This window comes from Myxocyprinus asiaticus, chromosome 23, assembly GCF_019703515.2.
Source record: "Myxocyprinus asiaticus isolate MX2 ecotype Aquarium Trade chromosome 23, UBuf_Myxa_2, whole genome shotgun sequence".
NCBI lineage: Eukaryota > Metazoa > Chordata > Actinopteri > Cypriniformes > Catostomidae > Myxocyprinus > Myxocyprinus asiaticus.
The window spans coordinates 9,102,702-9,123,614 of NC_059366.1; the positions used below are offsets into that span (position 1 = coordinate 9,102,702).

The window sequence follows — 20,913 nt, forward strand, 5'->3', positions numbered from 1 at the left end:
TTTTGTTCTACTTTTTTGTTGACACTGACTGCTTACTGTACTATACAATAATGTCAGTTTTGTCTAGCTGAATGCGATTGTGTATCACACTGAGCTTTTTAGATACCGATTTCAACAGTAGGTAAAAGTTTACTGGGAAAAGTCAATACTGTATAATACTGTAGTACACAGAAAAAGGATATGCACATTTATATGTATACAGTAAATGTATTTTTGTAGCAATGTGTTACATGTAAACAGAAAATTCAAATTTGCATGTCCATTTTTATGCATTTCTTACATGTAAAGTCATATATAGTGAACAGGAAATTTCCACAAAATAACATCCATGCAAAAAAAAAACAAAAACAAAAAAAAAAACCAGCAACAATGAAAAAACCTGTGGTAGTTCTGTAAAAAAAAAAACAAAAACAGTAAATTTATTTTTGTAGCAAAGTGTTACATGTAAACAGAAAATTAACATTTGCATGTCCATTTTTACACATTTCTTACATGTAAAGTCATATACAGTGAACAGGACATTTCCACAAAATGACATCCATGCAAAAAAAACAAAAACAACAACAACAACAAAAAAATAAATAAAAAATAAAATAAAAAAAAGCCCCTGCAACAATGAAAAAAATCTGTGGTAGTTCTGTAAAAAAACAATAAATTGCACCTCCTCAAAGTACATAACACTACAAGTTCCCATCTTCTTGGTGGACATCCTGTCGCTCTTGTTGGTCAGGCCAGAGATTTAGCAGACATCACAAACATTCCATATCATAGATATTTATGGAAAATACATGTATGTCTGACAGATCTTGATAATTGAATGGATAATGTTGCATGTAATGGCTCACACGATGAAAGAATATTTAGAAGTTGTGAAGATTATGACAATTTCATTGAGAATCAACTCATCACTTTTGATCAGCAAGCCAAGCATTTAGTTACTGAGCAAACTGTAGACAATTGTACTTACTCTTTTGCACACATTTTCCAAAACACATGCAATCTGCTTAAATGAATAAGAAATTAAAATCTGGTGTGAACAAGAAACTTATTGTTCAGAGATTTGAACTTATTATTGTGAAAAAAAAATAATAATAATAATAATAATTCTAATTTGAGCCAAAGCGATTGAGAAAAAATATAATTTAGATCTCAAAATATTCAGTCTACACAAGGCTTACATAATCTTCAAGACTTTTTTAGATAATACTTTCATAAAAGCAGTGTTGGATGTAATGCATTACTAAGTAATTAATTACTGTAATTAAATTACTTTTTCATTGAAAAAAGTAAAGTAAGGGATTACTCTTAATTTTTCAGTAATTACAGTTACTTCTGATGTAATTGTGTTAAATACTGTATGGACTACAGAACAATTCTATATAAAACAATAGAGAATTTAAAATCGAAATTTAACGTCTAATGTTAAAATGTATAATGTAAAATGTTTTCTAATTTAATGCAGCCCCCTTAAATTCTTTGGCCAGTTCATGAATAATTAATTTGATTTTATATGATTTAATTGATAGAATTAAAAGAACAGTTTCATGTCTATCCTTGTATTTTTCATCTGGTCGAGGTTGATAAGGGTTTTAGAAAGTAATTAGTAATAAGTAATGTAGTACAGTAATCAGAGTAATTAGTACAGTAATCTAATTACACTGTAGAAGATGTAATTAGTAGTTAGTAATTAATTACTTTTTTAGAGTAACTAACCCAACACTGCATACAAGACACCAGAGTTTGCCTGGACAACCTATTCTATTTATGTTACTGTTTAGATAGAAAGTCTAAATAACAGCTGTTTTCCATATTTAGAGAGCAATGTTTAAAATACAAAAACAGTGTATTGTATGTCATATGTCCTTGTCAATTATTCACCAGAATAATTATTCAAAGAAATCAGCACTTCAAGTTGTGTGGTAACCAGTTTATAATGCAAATGTCTGTGAAGTATTCTTGTGGTGGGTTTTTGTGGTAGGATACACATGCTCAGTGTCTGAATTCTGTCCAGCAGGCGTTATTAATGCTCTACTGAGATCACTGAAATGGACACAACCAACAGAGATATGTTTTAAAAGCATGTTACCGCAATGGAATAAGTTTCATAATGTGATTACCGTAAACAGAAATATGTATTGGTGTTTAGCAAAGTACAAGAAATACTGGAAGGAGAATGATACACCATGTTCAGAATCACTCAGTCTTGTCAGACTGATAGAAGACAAAATACAAGATTTCACTTGTGCTACACACTGTAAACCCTAAAGTTGTCATTACTTGAAATATCAAATTGTCTTAATTAAGTCTCACTTGAAATGTCAAGTTTTGGGCATATAACTCAAATATTTCAGTTCATTGAAATTATGTATCTTAAGATTTTAAGTGTAAAACACTCAAAATTTTGTGAACAAAATTGAGGCAATGTGGAATACCCACAATGCTTTGAATTATTTAATTATGTTTCCTTGGTCAAAGGTAACATCTGGGGACATTTAAAAAGTTGTTATTAAGAATTAATAGAGGTTTCAACTCTTTTGCAGTATTATTTATGTTGTTTTGTTGCAAATAGTTGTTTGGTGTTATGTCACCATTAGGTTGATCAGTGTCCCAAGTTGGACCCTGTTTATACTATCTTAGTTCTCCTTATGCATGTGCAACTGAAGTACAGTCATATGTGCATTTCTGTGAAGAGTTATTTAATAACTGACCTTGAATCAGTTATGATCTTTATTTGAGCAGTGCTAATGTTTGATCTAAAATTGAATTGATTAAATGATTAATAATGGTTGAAAAAAAAACATTGTTAAATCTGAGTTAAGTTTATTTGTGCATCTAGTTAACTCAGTTTATATAGTTAAATTTGTTCTATATGAACAAGTTAATTGAACTTAAATCAGTGGCGGTTCTAGCTTGTATGGCACCCTGGGCAAATTTAAAAACTGCAGAAACAATAAACACTTTTCTGTCTGTTTTTTTGTGATGGTGTGGATATGTAATGCTTGACAAATCTTGTCAAGCATGAAGAAAAATAAAATTTATAAATGATAAATCAGAGTACAATTTGTCAACTTTTTAGACTGTTCTGAAAACCTTTTTTGTTTTTTAGGAGAATTTACAACTTGAATTTAATCATTTAATTTAACGAGTGAATATTTAACCTTTATCTAAGCCTAGACTGAAAACAAAATCAATACTTTCAATAAACTATGTTCAAGTACAGGCCCCTGTCTAGATTATTTAAGAGGAGAGAAAAACAAAGTGTCCCACTTTACCAATATTGGTTGAAAAAATATATAATAAAATAAATAAATATATAAATAAATAAATAAAAATACAAATCTGGGATTTGGTGAAAAGATGGTTTTCAAGGTTTTTATTTATTTTTTTTTATTTTTATTTTTTTAAGAATTAAGTATTTCTTAATTTTTGCTTTGGACTAAGGTAGGAAACATCCTAAGCTAACTTCTTTTATTTTATTTTTGACGATTTCACATTCTTTGTGTATCGCCACCTTCTGGTCGGTGCTGGTCAAAGGTGGAGATTTACAGTAGAAAAGGACTTACTGTAAATATTGATCTGTTGTTCACCCACACCTATCATATCACTTCTGAAGACAAGGATTAAACCACTGGAGTCATATGGATTACTTTTTTGCTGCCTTTATATGCTTTTGGAGCTTCAAAGTTCTGGTCACCATTCACTTCCATTGTATAGACCTACAGAGCTTAAATATATTTCTAATAATCTGTTTGTGTTCAGCAGAAGAAAGAAAGTCATGGACATCTGGAATGGCATGAGGATGCGTAAATTATGAGAGAATTTTATGCACTGTCCCTTTAAATTAAAACACGAGCAGCTGTGGTCTCGCGAGATGCCAAGAACCAATCAGGAACCCGTCTTCATGTACATGTGCAAAAAAACATGGCGGCGATGTGCGAGAGCATTCCTACCTGAGGAATCAAACTTTTACTGAATTTAATATCGCAAAAGTTTGGTGCTAGATTAATCAAGTTATGTATACTGGAACAGTACTGTTCATGTCAGATCAAATAAACCATGACCGACAAGAGAAGCATCGGTGTGCGACTCAAATCAGATGGTGCGAGAGAAAGCCGCAGCAGAACGTCCAAACTTCCCCAGAACAGAATGCAAACAAAGAGACATGTGATCGGACTCCAAGACTCACAATCTCCTTCTTATCACAAGTCATTCAACTATCGTAAAGGTAATACATGCGTACGATTAGTCAGAATGCGTGACAACGAATAAGAATGGCGCTGATCGTTTAAAGCAAATTAAGTACAACTAAGTACGGCTGCTCTACCATGCTGCTTTTGTTAGTGTCATCGTGAAGTCTTTGTTTCATGAGAACATAATGTTGTTGTCATCTTAATTCTCAGATTTTACAACTCCAAAACGGCGGCCAAGAATCAGATACAACAGTTGTTACAGTGGAGATTCACCCAATGAGACTGAATACCTGCAAGACATCATCTGGGATCCGAACTCACCCACTCAAAGCTTAAATGGCAAGTATCACTATAAAAGTATACAGTATTCTGTTTTGATCTCATTCCAGAATGCGACAGATTAAAGTTGGGTGGTATGACCAAAATGTTACATCATGTTATGAGTAATAATTTTAAATCACAATAAGTGCATATATGACAATAGTGTTATTTTTGCTGGAAATTCAGTAAAAAACAGTAACATTAATGTAGCATATACTATATAGTATATATTTATTTACTAATAATATAATAATACATGTATATACAAATAGCATATATTAACATCATAAAATGTGATTATTATAGGCTATTATTACATAATACAGTGAATTACATATGTTACAAATGAAGTTGTTTATTTTCACTATTGATTTGAAACTTGATGGATACATACTAAAATATTATTCTTATCAAATAATAATGACATTTTATATATCTCCCTTGATATTGTAAATATTGTGATTAATTTTGATTAATAGAATTAACATTAAAATACTTATTTTGCATGGGGAATATGCGTGATATATTTTTTGTGTGGGCTACACATCCACTACACATTTGAATTACTTCATTGCCATTTTATACATCAGTAAATCAAGACGGTGCCTAAATGATCAAGTTTACATTGGCCCACTATGCATTGCACCCTGTAATGGCACATTCTTCCTCATCCCGACTTGTTTGAGACACGTCCTGCTCTATATTTTTACATTACTTTGTAAAAATTAGCTGTAATGCCCACAGATATCCACTCAAATGAATCTAACATGGTATGAAACTATGACCAAATATTTGGCGATTTTCTACTGTTGCACTTCATTTATACACTCTCACTGCCCAGCTCTGCTACAGATAAATGTCACTTATTTAATAGTGTATATTTGTAACCCTTCACAGGAAATGGAGGAGATGGCAGAGTCATTGAGATATCAGAAATTGTCAATAGGATTGCACCAAAGGTTAGTGTCAAATAAAGAAAATAATGAGCATATGGTGTGTGTGTGTGTGTGTGTGTGTCATGGTAAGTTTAATCTATCATGCAATGTTTAAGGTTGAGAGGCCTAAAGAAGGGGACTCAGTGCTCCAGTGGATTGGAGACAGTGCCATACCCTGCACCCCAGAGATTAGGCAGCCCCGAGTCAGGAGAATCTCAGCACGGTACATCTCTTATAATCACTGGCATCCTGAAGACTGTTTTTTAATAACACTTTCTTAGCCAATTGGAAAACTAGCCAATCAGAAATGCTCTCTGCCTGCTTTCATGTTGTGATGTTCATGTTTGCTGACGTTTTGGGAGAGAGGGTGTGTGGTTGAAATTAGCAAAACAGCTGAAATCACTTGCAGCATCTTTCAGTTTATGTTTAAATTAGGTCTGTCCGGTATAATGGTATACTTTAGATGAAGTTACCGTGACGTCACACTTCCAGGTTCTTCAGATCAGCAGGTTTAAATGGTGGATATGAGAAGCGCTGTGGTTTTAATCATCTGTTAAGCATTATATAATGTTTGTTAATGTTAATAAAAGCTATTTTAAATGGATATTAATAGTAATGAGCTGTAGGTACTTTTTGAAGTTTTGACAAAGTCAGTTTTAACTTGATTCATTAGGCGTGTATGATTTTGTTGGACATGTAACAGGCTGATAAACACATTCTCACACAACACACTTCTAAGGCCTGAGAGATGTGACATAAAAATGAAAACTACAATTAGACATTCAGAATAGGGCTTTGGTAAGATACCAGCCCTGTTACCTTGGTATTGATACTTAGGCAACGAATAAACAGCCTTAGATTACTGATGAAATTACACTGATGACGACTTGATTAAAAGAACTGTACAGAGTCTTGTAGTTACATTTTCTGTGTTTTCTGTTTTTTAGGTCTAACTTTGAACAAAACATTGCAGTTATTTTGGTCGGAAAGTGCTGCAAAACAGATCTTCACAGTATAAATCAAAACATTTGCTGAAATAAATCTGATTACCTTTGGCACAAGGCTGCTACGGCTGAATCACAGTGTGCTGATATTCAGCACACTCTTGGTTTTGTGATATTTCTTCAGTGGCAATTTCTCAGGGCCAGCAAAGCCTTCTCTGCTGGTGTAACATGCCTAATAAATAAATATTTTTTCATCCTTTCTCATTCACCTTTTTGCATATATATTTACAATCGCTTTCCACTCCTAATTCATCTACAAACGAATAGCAAAAAAATAAAAAATAAAAAAAAGTTTATCCAATCAGAATTAATCCCTCGATGCTTATAAGCAAAGCATATCGGCTGTTTCACAAATCACATGCCGGAAGCCATGCTGGTTACCTGAAGCAGCGCGTGAGTCTGAGCTCCACCCCATCAGGCCTTCAGAATTTCTGCAGAATCCCCCAACAGTGCAAATGAATGGGCATCTAAAGTCAGATTCATCAGCCAATCAGATTGATTTATTTGTACTTGGTGGGTGTGGTCTTTAGTCCCAGTCCAGGCCTTCTAGCTGGCCTTGAGTGATGCAATCACGCTTTAAGTTCTGTACTAAATTTGAAAGTGAAGAGCGCGAGATCTTGCTGACGAATCGGCTGTCATCACTGCCACTTCACCATTGAGAAAGAGATCCTTATGGATTTAAAAACCTGAGATGTTCTGCCTGATCATGCGATTGATTAACTAAACAGGAAAAGAGGACTGATTTTCACCAAGCAAATTGGTAAGTGCTTTTTGCATTGTTATAGCAACATCAGGAGTTTTCTAAGTGTAAATTAGGCTGCTTGAGCATTCAATGTCGGATCAAGTTTTGAAAAGTAACCATGTACCTTGACGAAACAAGATTTATTGCAAGCAAAATTTAAATCGCAAATATTATTAGAGAGCTTTTTCTTTGTATTAGACCTCCTTGGTTCTGGCTTTCGTGCGTGGACGTGTTTTTAAAATGTCAATTGGTATTATTGGTTGACTGCCACGTAATGTAGGATACGGTGTCTTAGGGTGTGTTCACACTTGCAGTTCCGTTCTCTTGGTCCTCTTGGTCCAGACCAAAAAAGAAAATGATACATTTAGTCCTGGTTCACTTAGCGTTCACACTGGCATTTTTAACACCGAAACCTAAAGATACGAAACAAAAGGAATCAGGAAAAAGTCACAACCTGATTGGACAGATTTTATGAAGTATAATTTGCGACAGAACTTGCCGAACATCCAAAACAATGCTAGCTGCTGGGCTAAATGCACTCGTTGGATTTATATATGTATATATGGTGGTATTTTTACCAGCTGAGAACAAACGAAGAGCTAATAAAATGTGTAAAGGAGTCAAAACAGTACCAGGAATTCCTCCGTTGCACACACAAACAAAGATATGCTGCAAGGACGGCTGACGGCGGTTCTGACGCCTGTACCGAACTATAATGGGCAACATAGCTCCTATGATGAGAAGAACCAGGTATGCTTGAGGTCAGCATTAGGCAAATGACTTCCTGTTTTTGGTCCGTTTAGACATCTTTGGTCCATGTTGCATTCATATATCAATCGAACCGCACCAGAGTATCGTTTGGAAGCGGACCGAGACCCACTATTCAGGTGGTCTCGGTCCACTTGCTTGGTGCGTACTAAGGTTCGGATGGCAGCATTCACACTTGTTCAAATGAACCGCACTAACAGAGGAATCGCACCAGAGTTCGTTTTAATCGAACCAAACCTGCCAAGTGTGAACACACCCTTATTCACTGGTGAAAATGTGTTTTCTTAATGGCATGGATTGCACTGAAGGCCTAGACTTAAAATGCATGGGCTGCCACTGTATTTCTTTAATAATAATAATACTAAATATAAAATAATGTACAGTACTGTGCAAAAGTTTTAGGCACTTGTGAAAAATGTTGCATAGTGAGGATGTCTTCAAAAATAATGACAAATAGTTTTCATTTATCATTTAATGTCATACAAAGTCTAGTAAACATAAAAAAAGCTAAATCAATATTCGGTGTGACCACCTTTGCCTTTAAAACAGCACCAATTCTCCTAGGTACACCTGGACACAGTTTTTCTTGGTTGTTGGCAGATAGGATGTTCCAAGCTTCTTGGAGAATTCACCACAGTTCTACTATCTATTTAGGCTGTCTCAATTGCTTCTGTCTTTTTATGTAATCTCAGACTGACACAATGTTCAGTGGGGGGGCTTTGTGGGGGCCCTGACATCTGTTGCAGGGCTCCCTGTTCTTCTGTTCTAATCTTTTCTATTTGCAAAAGTAATGTTTGGGAGTCTAACATTTATATTTCCTATTGACACACTAAAGCTGAAGATATAAATAACCATCTAAAAATAAATGCTTTTGTGAAAAGACATTTGCACAGTACTGTATATGTAAATTATTGGTTTTTATAGAATTATTGCTTCTACTTTGACTGTTTAATAATCACACTTGGCAATATCGAGATTTGAATTTGATTGATTGTCAAATTTGTCAGGGGTACAAGATTGTTTCGGGTTGACAAAACCAAACAAGCAGGCCTTATTGGTACCATGATGCTGCTCATCAACTTTCTTTGACAGCTCAGGCTTTGATCCTGAGTTTAAGATTAGTTCACGCGCTTGTGCACATGGAGTGACGTTTGACACAAACAGCCAATCGCATGAAACAGGGAGAGAGAGAGCGTGATTCAAATTCACTTCCCACTAGAGAGTCGGTGGGATTTACCTCTGTGCTGAAGGCCGATCATTATGAAAATATGAAGAATTTAAATACATTTAATAAAACAAGAAACTGTTACAGTGCTGTGAAAAAGTTTCTTCTGTTTTTGTGTATATCTCATACCAAATTGTTTCAAAAATTCATACAAAATAAAGGCAATCTGAGTAAGCAAAAAATACAGTTTTTAAATGCTAATGTTATTTATTGAATCAGAAAAGGTATCCAATACCAACTGAGCCTGTGTGACTAAAACACAATATTTGAAACTGCATTCAAAATGGGGTTCAGCTGGACTAGACACACCCAGACCTGATTACTGCCATCCCTGTTAAATCAACACCTAAATTTTTCAGCAGCATGAAGTTAGCTAAAAGGTCTCACCCAGTAGCACACTATGCCAAGGTCAAAAGAAATTTCAGAAATGATGAGGAAAAAGGTGATTGAAATGCATCAGTCTGGGAAGGTTTACAAAGCTATTTCAAAGGCTCTGGGACTCCAAAGAACCACAGTGAGAGCCAATATCTCCAAATGGAGAAAATTTGGCACAGTAGTGAACCTTCCCAGAAGTGACCGACCTTCCAAAAGCGACGACTCATCCAGGAAGTCACAAAAAAGCCAAGGACAATGTCCAAGGAACTGCAGGCTGCTTCAGTGGCAGGGGGCGAATTGCAATAATTGAGGGAAACATGAATTCTGCTCTCTACCAGAAAATCCTAAAGGAGAACGTCCGGTCATCAGTCCGTGAATTAAAGCTCAAGCGCAACTGGATTATGCAGCAAGACAATTATCCAAAGCATAGGAGTAAGTCCACTTCTGAATGGCTCAAAAGAAGCAAAATTAAAGTTTTGGAGTGGCCTAGTCAAAGTCCTGACTTGAACCTGATACTGTGGCAGGACCTTAAATGGGCAGTTCATGCTTGAAAACCCTCCAATGTGGCTGAACTAAAGCAGTTCTGCAAAGAAGATTGGGCCAAAATTCCACCACAGTGTTGTAAAAGACTGATCTCCTGTTATCGGAAGCATTTGGTTGCAGTTGTTGCTGCTAAAGGTGGCACAACCAGCTAAGTTTAAGGGAGCAGTTAGTTTTTCACATGGGTGATATAGTTGTTGGATAACTTTTTTGCTTCAATTATATATACACTATATTGCCAAAAGTATTCGCTCACCCATCCAAATAATTGAATTCAGGTGTTCCAATCACTTCCATGGCCACAGGTGTATAAAATGAAGCACCTAGGCATGCAGACTGCTTCTACAAACATTTGTGAAAGAATGGGCCGCTCTCAGGAGCTCAGTGAATTCCAGCATGGTACTGTGATAGGATGCCACCTGTGCAACAAGTCCAGTCGTGAAATTTCCTCACTACTAAATATTCCACAGTCAACTGTCAGTGGTATTATAACAAAGTGGAAGCGATTTGGAATGACAGCAACTCAGCCACGAAGTGGTAGGCCACGTAAAATGACAGAGCGGGGTCAGCGGATGCTGAGGCGCATAGTGCGCAGAGGTCACCAACTTTCTGCAGAGTCAATCGCTACAGACCTCCAAAGTTCATGTGGCCTTCAGATTAGCTCAAGAACAGTGCGTAGAGAGCTTCATGGAATGGGTTTCCATGGCCGAGCAGCTGCATCCAAGCCATACATCACCAAGTGCAATGCAAAGCGTCGGATGCAGTGGTGTAAAGCACGCCGCCACTGGACTCCAGAGCAGTGGAGATGCGTTCTCTGGAGTGACGAATCACGCTTCTCCATCTGGCAATCTGATGGACGAGTCTGGGTTTGGCGGTTGCCAGGAGAACGGTACTTGTCTGACTGCAATGTGCCAACTGTGAAGTTTGGTGGAGGGGGGGATTATGGTGTGGGGTTGTTTTTCAGGAGCTGGGCTTGGCCCCTTAGTTCCAGTGAAAGGAACTCTGAATGCTTCAGCATACCAAGAGATTTTGGACAATTCCATGCTCCCAACTTTGTGGGAACAGTTTGGGGATGGCCCCTTCCTGTTCCAACATGACTGCGCACCAGTGCACAAAGCAAGGTCCATAAAGACATGGATGAGCGAGTTTGGTGTGGAAGAACTTGACTGGCCTGCACAGAGTCCTGACCTCAACCCGATAGAGCACCTTTGGGATGAATTAGAGCGAAGACTGCGAGCCAGGCCTTCTCGTCCAACATCAATGTCTGACCTCACAAATGCGCTTCTGGAAGAAAGGTCAAAATACCCATAAACACTCCTAAACCTTGTGGAAAGCCTTCCCAGAAGAGTTGAAGCTGTTATAGCTGCAAAGGGTGGGCCGACGTCATATTAAACCCTATGGATTAAGAATGGGATGTCACTTAAGTTCATATGCGTCTAAAGGCAGATGAGTGAATACTTTTGGCAATATAGTGTGTGTGTGTGTATATATATATATATATATATATATATATATATATATATCAGCTGTGCTCAAACCTTTGGAGAATTGGTAATATATGTACCATTTTTAAAGAAAACATGAGTGAGCAGGCTAAACACATTTCTTTTATTTCTTATGGGATTCATATTCAACTGTAGGTTATAACAGAATGGCTCAATCATAAAACAAAACATGGCAACAAAGAAAAAAATGAAATGACCCCTGTTCAAAAGTCTGCATACCCTTAGTTCTTAATACTGTGTATTGCACTCTTTTGCATCAATGACAGCATACAGTCTTTTGTAATAGTTGTCTATGAGGCCCCAAATTCTTGCAGTTGGTATAGCTGCCCATTTGTCTTGGCAAAATGCCTCCAGGTCATGCAAAGTCTTTGGTCGTGTTGCATGAACCGCACGTTTGAGATCTCCCTAGAGTGGCTCGATGATATCAAGGTCAGGATACTGTGATGGCCACTCCAGAACCTTCACCTTTTTCTGCTGTAACCACTGGAGGGTCAACTTCACCTTGTGCTTTGGGTCATTGTCGTGCTGGAAAGTCCAAGAGCGTCCCATGCACAGCTTTCATGCAGAAGAATGCAAATTGTCTGTCAGTATTTTCTGATAACATGCTTTATTCATCTTGCCATCAATTTTCACAAGATTCCCCGTGCCTTTAGAGCTCACACACCCCCAGAACATCAGTGAGCCACCACCATGCTTCACAGTGGGGATGGTATTCTTTTCACTATAGGCCTTGTTGACCCCTCTCCAAACTTTTGACAGTTCTTTTCTGCTCCCCATAGCTCAGTATCTAGCCTGCTCAGTGCATCCACGTGAGAGCTGACAAACTCATTGACTATTTATACACAGACACTAATTGCAATTTAAAAAGCCACTGGTGTGGGAAATTAACCTTTAATTGCCATTTAAACCTGTGTGTGTCACCTTGTGTGTCTGTAACAAGGCCAAACATTCAAGGGTATGTAAACTTTTGATCAGGGCCATTTGGGTGATTTCTGTTATCATTATGATTTAAAAAGGAGCCAAACAACTATGTGATAATAAATGGCTTCATATAATCACTATCCTTAAATCAAAATCAATGCCAAAATGTCACAATTTCTGCCAGGGTATGCAAACTTTTGAGCACAACTGTATTCTGTGTTTACTCAGGTTGCCTTTGTTTTATGTTATATCTCATTTGAAGATCTAAAATAATTTAGTATGAAAAATACACAAAAATAGAAGAAATCAGGAAGGGGGCAAATGCTTTTTCAAAGCACTGTATAAAATATGAAAAATAAAAAATTAAATCATGAAGAATTAAAAACACATTTACACCACACCAATGATCACTGTATAATTATGAAGACATTAAATACATTTACCCAGCAAGAAGAAACACTGCGGCTGCTGCGAGAAGTCAAGAGGACAGCTGGAAGCAAATTCTTAATGTGATAAAAATATAAAACAGCTGATATATCAGTGAGTGAATTCGTATAAGTCCACAAGAAGAACACACAGGCTTATTACTTTTATAAGCTTAAAAACTTTATTTAAAATATAAAGTGTTTATATTTAAAATGAAAGCTTAACATAATTTAATACTATTACAAACATAGGCTATTGAATAATTAAAAAGTGAGCACTTGGAATACAATGCAATAGTACTGCAATACTATGACATATTTGTTCTTTTTTTTAAAGATGTATTTTGTGTACCGCTTATATTGAATTTCAAGTGAAATACTGTATGTTCATCTCTAGTCCATGAAACAAAGTCATTTGGGAGGCATTCATCCCTTTTTATGGCCATCTTGTGGAGTGATTAAGCTTTTAATATTTTAAAATCGATCATTATTGGCAGGCATTATACAAATCCATCTTCCTAGCTCTTTTATAGAAAGCCTAATACTATATTGTGTATATTTTCATAGTTATTTTATATTTTATGGCTAGAGTAGGTAAAAGAAAAACAATTATAGTGTATTTAAATAAAATCCAAGACTTCATCTGCCAAAGATTTATATTCAGACTTTCAAATAAATAATTGATCACAAAGAGTCAATTTTATGAATTTCATTTTTGTAATGTGCACTTTGAGACATGGGGGAGTATCTTCATTTTGTCAGAGATGTCACTTTACTCACAGCTGATTGGTTCAGTCTGTTACCCAGAACAAAATTTGGCAAGGAGCAGGTTAGTCCTGCAGCTTATTTTGCTATGGCAATGAACACCAGTAAAAGCTGACCCACCTTCATGGTACCTAAAACCCAGGGTTGACACAAACTAAACTAAAACTTACCTGACTAGCCACTGAAACCAGCTTCATGGTACAGGCTCCTGGTATTAAGAATAATTTTGAGTGATCTGATCTAGGGATGCACAGATACTATTATTTCTCTCCCGATCCGATTCCAAGAACTGAACACTCAGTATCGGCCAATACCGATCCGATACCAGTGTTGTTGTTTGTTTTTTTCTTAATTTAGAATATTTATAACTCACTCTGTGGAAGTGATTGTGGGTACTCTCTTATATGTAAAGAAATAAAAACATCTATCTTCAAATTACTTCATTATAAAAATAGATTACAAACGATTACATAAAATGTGTGTAGCTTATTTAAACAACTTGGTTTTTGAATAGTGTATTGGATAATAATAGCAGCAAAATTAACAGTAATTCCAGTGAAAGTCTTCAGTAGAAAAGAAGTCGGTTCTCTTTACTCGTTTTGTAAACTTTTTCAAAGTTTAAAGTCTTGTTTTATTATTTGATGCTCTGCTGCTGTGGCGCTGCGAGCCCAATGTCTGAACATGTTTAAAGTAGAAAATCGCAAAACAGTTTGGACCCTGTTACAGCTACTTTAGCATTGTTGCATTTCAAACGGATCACCCAAAACGTATCTTTTTCTATAACGAAATTCATTCTCAGTCTCGAGCAGTTTATTCGTGATAACATGCCAACAAACATGAAAGAGTGGCTTGCGCCTGTTTTTGTGCTTATTGGCAATATTTGCAAAGTAAAACAAAAGAAAAAAACCTGAAAATAATAAAAACAGTGGGTAGGCAGATGTGGTTGATGTTTTATTTTAATTTCTAACTATTTTTGTCTCCTGCTACCCAATACTTTGCTCTCCTCTTGTGCTCTTTCTACACTGAACAAAACTATAAACGCAACATGTAAAGTGTTGGTCCCATGTTTCATGAGCTGAAATAAAAGATCCCAGAAATTTTCCATACGCATTGATTAGATTAGGGCCTAATGAATTTATTTCAGTTGACTGATTTCCTTAAATGAACTAAGTAAAATCTTTGAAATTGTTGCATGTTGCGTTTATATTTTTGTTCAGTATATATTTCAAAGGCTGTGGCTCATTGTCGATCTCTCACTCGTCGGGACAGTGCGTACACCTGATGACAAGTAGTTTAGATAGCTAGCTGGTTTGAAATCTGTCATAGCATCTGCGACCTAGTCTCGGCATGTCACAGGAGTTCTCACAATTCACGACCGTTCATCGTGAGATCTGAGACTTCTTGTCACAGAACAGTGTGTACAGTAGGCTTTACCGTATCCGTGCTATTAGTGGTTAGAATTAAACATTGCTTTGTTGTTGTTTTTTTTTTTTTTTTTTTATAAATAACTGACTGTAAATTACAGAGAGGATATTAAAAGAGACATTATTCAATAACAAATGGATTACTTGGATCTCGTCTTTGGAAATTACATGGAATGTAGTCAAACTAAACTTTTACTCTCAACACACAGTGAAAGGATCTCAGAGCTGAACTTCTTTGCCAATTTACTACTAAATCACTGGTGAGTGAAATCTGGAAAATTACCAGCCATTGGGTAATCACAGACATTTTTATCCACATATGCGAGTAATTTATGCACGTTGTGGATGGTTGTGCATAGAATAAAAGGGCGATGGTAGGTTTTTAAGAATCGATATTGGTATCATTCAAATGAAGATTGTGATTAAGCGGGAAATCAATCGTTTTGCCCGGCCCTTACAAAAAGGGCTCAGTTTCAGTCTTTCTCGTGCCTCATAGAAGAGTCTCTGACTGCACAAAGGTCACTTATTTAGAGAACAAATATGAAAGCACAAGTAGTTGAATATTAGTGTTGTCATGATTCCAAAATTTCAGTTGTTGGTACCAATACCAATGAAATTTCACAGTTCTCGATACCAATTTCTATACCACAGCAAAAATGTGCTAACATGGTAATGTGCTACTGAGTGCACTCCTTTAGCCTATTTAAAGTTAAATTTCAATGTAAATAATAAAGTAAATGTATGTTTCCTGCAAGTGTTTCTCAATTGAGCATGCATTGCTTAAGTGTTTTTAAGCAGGGCCCTACTGAAATCAGTTTTTACTTTTTCCCAAGTTCTTTTATTTATTTTTTTATTTTATTTCATCATCAAAACTGTGTCTAATCAAATAAATTATTTAAAACTTTAAAAAAACGTTTAACAAGTAAAAAATAGAACAATTAAAGTTTGCATTTTTAACAAAATTTTATTCAGGAAAAAAGCACTCTTGCTTGTTATATATTGCTTAATTTTACTATTATTATTAATATTCATTACTATTATTAATGTTACTACAGTGAATATAAAATTTTGCTACACCGTTAATATATTTCTGTTGCAATTTCTTACATTTAAGGGGCCAAGCTTTTATTTTGAATCATGCTTTTATTTTGGCATGAGCTTTTATTTTGCTGTGTGGTTTTGACAGAAGCTTCTTCTTCAGATGGATAAACAGTTCACTTTATATGTGATCCCAGTGTGATCGTTAAAGCGCAAATGCTGTGTTTTAAATATATAAAAATATAGTCTACATGTTATACACGCTTCACAGTGGATTAGTGCTCTGCTCTGTCATCTCATACAACGCAAATGATTCTTAATGTCTGTCGAGTTTCCAGTGTATGAGCGGTTACCTTCACACATTCATTTAAAGGATTGCAGCCTTTTGCCAGTTTAATGATCACTCTAGGACAAATCTCGATTTTAATTTGATTTGAGTTTTCAGTTTCAGTGTAATGGGAGTCACAGAGCACATGCTCAAATAAACGTGTGAGCATTTAGAAGCAGTCGTTTGTTAGTTAGACAGCTTGTGTGTTCCGAATTAAGTCTGTGCTCGGTACTACCAGTACTGTGGAAATACTGGTATCTTTGCATCATTTATATTTTCGTACCGAAGTACCGGTACTTTTGACAACACTATTGATTAGATCTAAAGTATTGACATAATATCGTGAGAAAAGGTATTGCTATATATCGATATTTGTTTGTATTGACGCAGCCATGGTTATTTGTATGGCTGTTAGTAGTCAGTGTCATGATTAGTTCATTGAATAGATCATCTATGAATCATAGTTGTGATTTTCAGATTGATTAATGTTATCAGATATATTAATGTTATCTCTGTCCTCTAGGCAGAGCAACGTTGAGGACCTCATGAAACTTGCCAAGCAGTTTGACATCAATATGACTCGTCAGGACAAAGAAAAACGGCAGAAGAGCATAGAAAACTTAAATCAACTCAAGTCACAAAGTGATGGAACAACAAAAAGTACACCAGCATCTGTTGCAATCATGACTGAAGAAGAGGAGCTTCGTGCGCTGTTTGATGGACCCACTCAGCACTTAAGTGGGAGACTAAGCCCACCATCAGCAAACTGCACACCAGAAGGCAGAACTGACCCTGCAGCCCTGGCTGAACAATCAAGTTCTTCAGCAATCAAGAACGCTTCTGCACCTAAAGCAAGTGAGGTGGACTTTGATGATGATTGGGAAAATGATGACCTTCTCAATGACTCTTTTGTGTTGGAGATGACGCAGAACCAAGTGCCTTTGAATGTAGCTGAGAAACCTTGTGCAACTCAGCCCAAGTCTTGCTCCAGGAAATGTAAATCTGTGGCCAAGACAAACTCCTCTGTATCTAACAGCAGAGACATCTGCTTACAGATTCAACAGAGCACCAGCAAAAGCAGCACCTTTACTAGGACATGTCCTGAAGTCCAAACGTCTACCCAGAGCACTTTTAGGCTGAAGCCACAGGATCAAACTACAGAGCAGCTGCTAAGGACGTCGCTTGTGGACCAAGTGAAGCATCAGGCACAGTCGAACGAGGGTAAAACGTCCAAAGATTGTGAAGCATCTGGTCAAACTTCTACTGCTACTTTTGACGGGGTTTCAAAAGAGGACCTGAAGTCTCTGTTTGATTCTGATGGTCTCTGGAATGATGAAGATGACGACGATCTCCTTTGTCAAGCATGCGATGATGTGGAGAGGATATCGGCCAGTCAGGAGGAGCAAAGACACAGCAAGGACTACGCAGAGTTAGATAAATCAAGAAGCTTAACATCTAGGAACACCATTTATGCTGAAACCATGGGCATTAACAGCAAGTCCTCACATGTGTTTGTCCGCTCTAACTCAGTACCGTGTTCCAGTGGCAGCTCTGGATTAAAACAGGACTACGGTGTTTTAGCAACAACTAAAGGGTCCAGCTCCGGAATGGAAAGTTACATTCCTTACTATTATGGACAAGCACAAAACAAATTGACTGAAGTAAAAAATGCCTCCGCACCCAGTCTCGGTTTTGTCAGTGGCACGTCACAGACCATTATGCCACAAAGCATAACAGTGGGAAAGGCCTCTAATTCCCACCATTTCACTTTCAAAAGACATCTGTCTGACTCTGTCACGCTCGCCAACAAAGGTAAGCTTTGTGCGTTGTGGCACCTGTAGCACATTAGCTCTGATATTGAAGTGTAAATTACCAGGGATGGGCATTTTCAAGTAATTTTGTAGTCTAGTACTCAAACAAAAAACTAGTAAACAAGTTATCAAGTACTCGTAAATTAAAAGGAAACCAATACTGACGGCATAAGGGTAATGCACATATATAAACAAAGAGTCTACATAAAGGCTATTGCATTTTTACCATTTCAAATGTTATTATTCAGAAAAACAAGTGGTGAAAGTTGGCTTTTTATAAAATGTGCTCTGTCTGTGTTCAGAGATTTAACGCACATACATACTGGTCTGATAAGCTTCCAAGTTTCTTGTACCGCTTCGCATTTTCTTTCCACCATAGAAGCAGATATTTGTCCGTTGGTTTGCTTAAGTACCCTGTCTTCGACCCAAAACTAAAGGCTAAATATCATTTAACATTAATATTAATATTGTAATATCCCTTATGTATTAAATGAAAAGAGGAAGATACCAGATATGATGCTTATTTATTAACAAAAACAAAACCAGGCTATATAAGCCATGGAACTCGCAATTAGAACAGGGACCTTCTTGAAAATGGAACTTTCCGAAACTTTCCGCTGGATTCATGAGCGCAGTGTACATCCCAGATATGTTAGTTAATGGTGTGTAAGTGAATTCCAAACATTAGTAAATAGGGTGCGTGTGCACACTTATTCACAATTATCATAATCCACGCCCATGAAAACATCATATAAGAAAGGCATATCAGACTCGCTAGTTAATGTGGAGTGTACATGTACAATGCAAGTGAATGCCAAATTTTTTACGCTGCAAAAAGCACATAATGGCAGCTTAAAATTAATCCATACGACTCCAGTGTTTTAATCCATATTTTCAGAAGTGATATGATAGGTGTGAATGAGAAACAGATCAATATTTAATATTTTTTAAATATTTTTGCTTAATTCTTCTCCCTGTCCAGTAGGGGGAAGTATGCATGGAGAATGTGAATAGCCAAAAGCACAAGATGAAGAATGCAAAAGTGATCTGTTTCTCACCCACACTTATCATATCGTTTCTGAAGATATTTACTTAACCACTGGAGTCATGTAGATTACTTTTATGCTGACTTATGTGATTTATGGAGCTTCAGAATTTTGGTACCCATTCACTAGCATTGTATGGCCCAAAATAGCTGAGATATTCATAATTTGTGTTCTGCAGAAGAAAGTAAGTCATATACATCTGGGATGGCATGAGGGTGAGTAAATGATGAGAGAATTTTCATTTTTGGGTGAACTAACCCTTTAACATTGCGCAGAAGCTTAACAACACATGTTTTGTTTTGTTGTTTTGCAGTTTTTATTTCATCTTCTGCAACAGTGAAATGTTCAGCTGCTGAGATTGACCGGAAGAAACAGGAAGCAATAGCGAGGAGGAGATTACGGATGCAGGCTAGCCAGAAAAATGGAGCGCCTACATAGGATACCACAGAGCAGCCTGTACTGTGGCATGAATGTTCATTGAGCTGCTATTCTGTAAAGCTGTGAATCATAAAGCCTGGAGACCTCACTCCAGTCCAGATCCGTTACTAATATATAGTTAACACTATGTCTCTTTAAAGGAAACGTTATTTGAAGATTTCTCATGCTTCTCAGAATAATGTCCTGCAGTGTTAAATCTGTCTAACAGCCAATCTAAATGAATGGAATTTCTCGCACATTACTGTTCCGTTATTACCACCCAGTATTGTCAGTCAGATTAATGGCCGAGCTCTGCAAGTCTTCACACCTTTTGCCAACGTTTGATGAAGCATTTCAAACACGTGCCATTTGGATTATGATTGAAAGGAGTGTGGGCTATGGGCTACATCCTAGTATATATAGTTACAAATGATTGGTCAAAAGATTGGGTCTAGTCTTCTGTACATAGCTGAGTATTACAAAAAAAAAAAAAACTTTCCCATTATAAATAGGGGGAAATACTTCAATTTTTGATAATCAAGCTGGAGATCTTGTTTGCATTTGCTTTGTTGTCTAAGTTCCATATTTTTTTCTGTTAAAAAATATAATTGCGGATATAATAAAGGAAACAAACTAAAAGAAAGAGAAACATATTTTGCATTGTGTATTATTGCATTCAAAGTCTATTAAAACACTTGGAACATTGACTTGACTGCAATCATTGGGTCCCTGTCATTGCCTTACAGTGTAATTATATAATACATCCAGAAATGGCACTTCAGATGTCTAAACTTCATCCATAAAACCTTACATTCTTAACATGTAGTGCTCTCAAAATATAATGTATAATAAAATATCTCTTTCCCTTTATAACCCCTCCACACCTGGTTTATTGTATATGTTACAATGTTAGTCATTGTCTGCCCCAGGGAATGTCTGCATATCATTGGGATCTGGGACCTGGCCCTTCTCATGTGTAAGCCACACAGGTGTGTGTGTGTTTGTACTTTAGTCAAGACATTGTAGCGCAAAGCGGCTCCCCCTCTTCTCCTGTTCAATTACTGTAAATCAAATGCCACAGTAATTTGGCAAGAGGATGAAGACTTTTTTTTTTTTATTATTACTGTGATTAT

At 36.5% G+C, this 20,913-nt stretch overlaps 1 protein-coding gene across 2 annotated transcripts; it reads left to right on the top strand.

Moving 5' to 3' along the window:
• Positions 1-3,918: 3,918 nt before the first annotated feature.
• etaa1b (ETAA1 activator of ATR kinase b) lies at positions 3,919-20,487 on the top strand. 2 transcript variants are annotated; one of them, XM_051651877.1, is made up of 7 exons: positions 3,919-4,225; positions 4,401-4,529; positions 5,409-5,470; positions 5,563-5,669; positions 15,350-15,400; positions 17,030-18,318; positions 19,677-20,487. In XM_051651877.1, the coding sequence occupies exons 1-7, from the start codon at positions 4,057-4,059 to the stop codon at positions 19,799-19,801; spliced, it is 1,932 nt and encodes a 643-aa protein (XP_051507837.1). In that variant the 5' UTR covers positions 3,919-4,056; the 3' UTR covers positions 19,802-20,487. The 2 variants fall into 2 exon arrangements, with proteins under 2 accessions (XP_051507837.1, XP_051507838.1); XM_051651878.1 differs by lacking the exon at positions 15,350-15,400.
• Positions 20,488-20,913: the final 426 nt, after the last annotated feature.

Bases quoted from the DNA above. Each gene is read 5' to 3' on its own strand.
- etaa1b (XM_051651877.1), top strand. From the start codon at position 4,057: ATGACCGACAAGAGAAGCATCGGTGTGCGACTCAAATCAGATGGTGCG. The intron at 4,226-4,400 runs GTAATACATGCG...CTTAATTCTCAG, and splicing joins GTCATTCAACTATCGTAAAG to ATTTTACAACTCCAAAACGG. The intron at 18,319-19,676 runs GTAAGCTTTGTG...GTTGTTTTGCAG, and splicing joins TGTCACGCTCGCCAACAAAG to TTTTTATTTCATCTTCTGCA.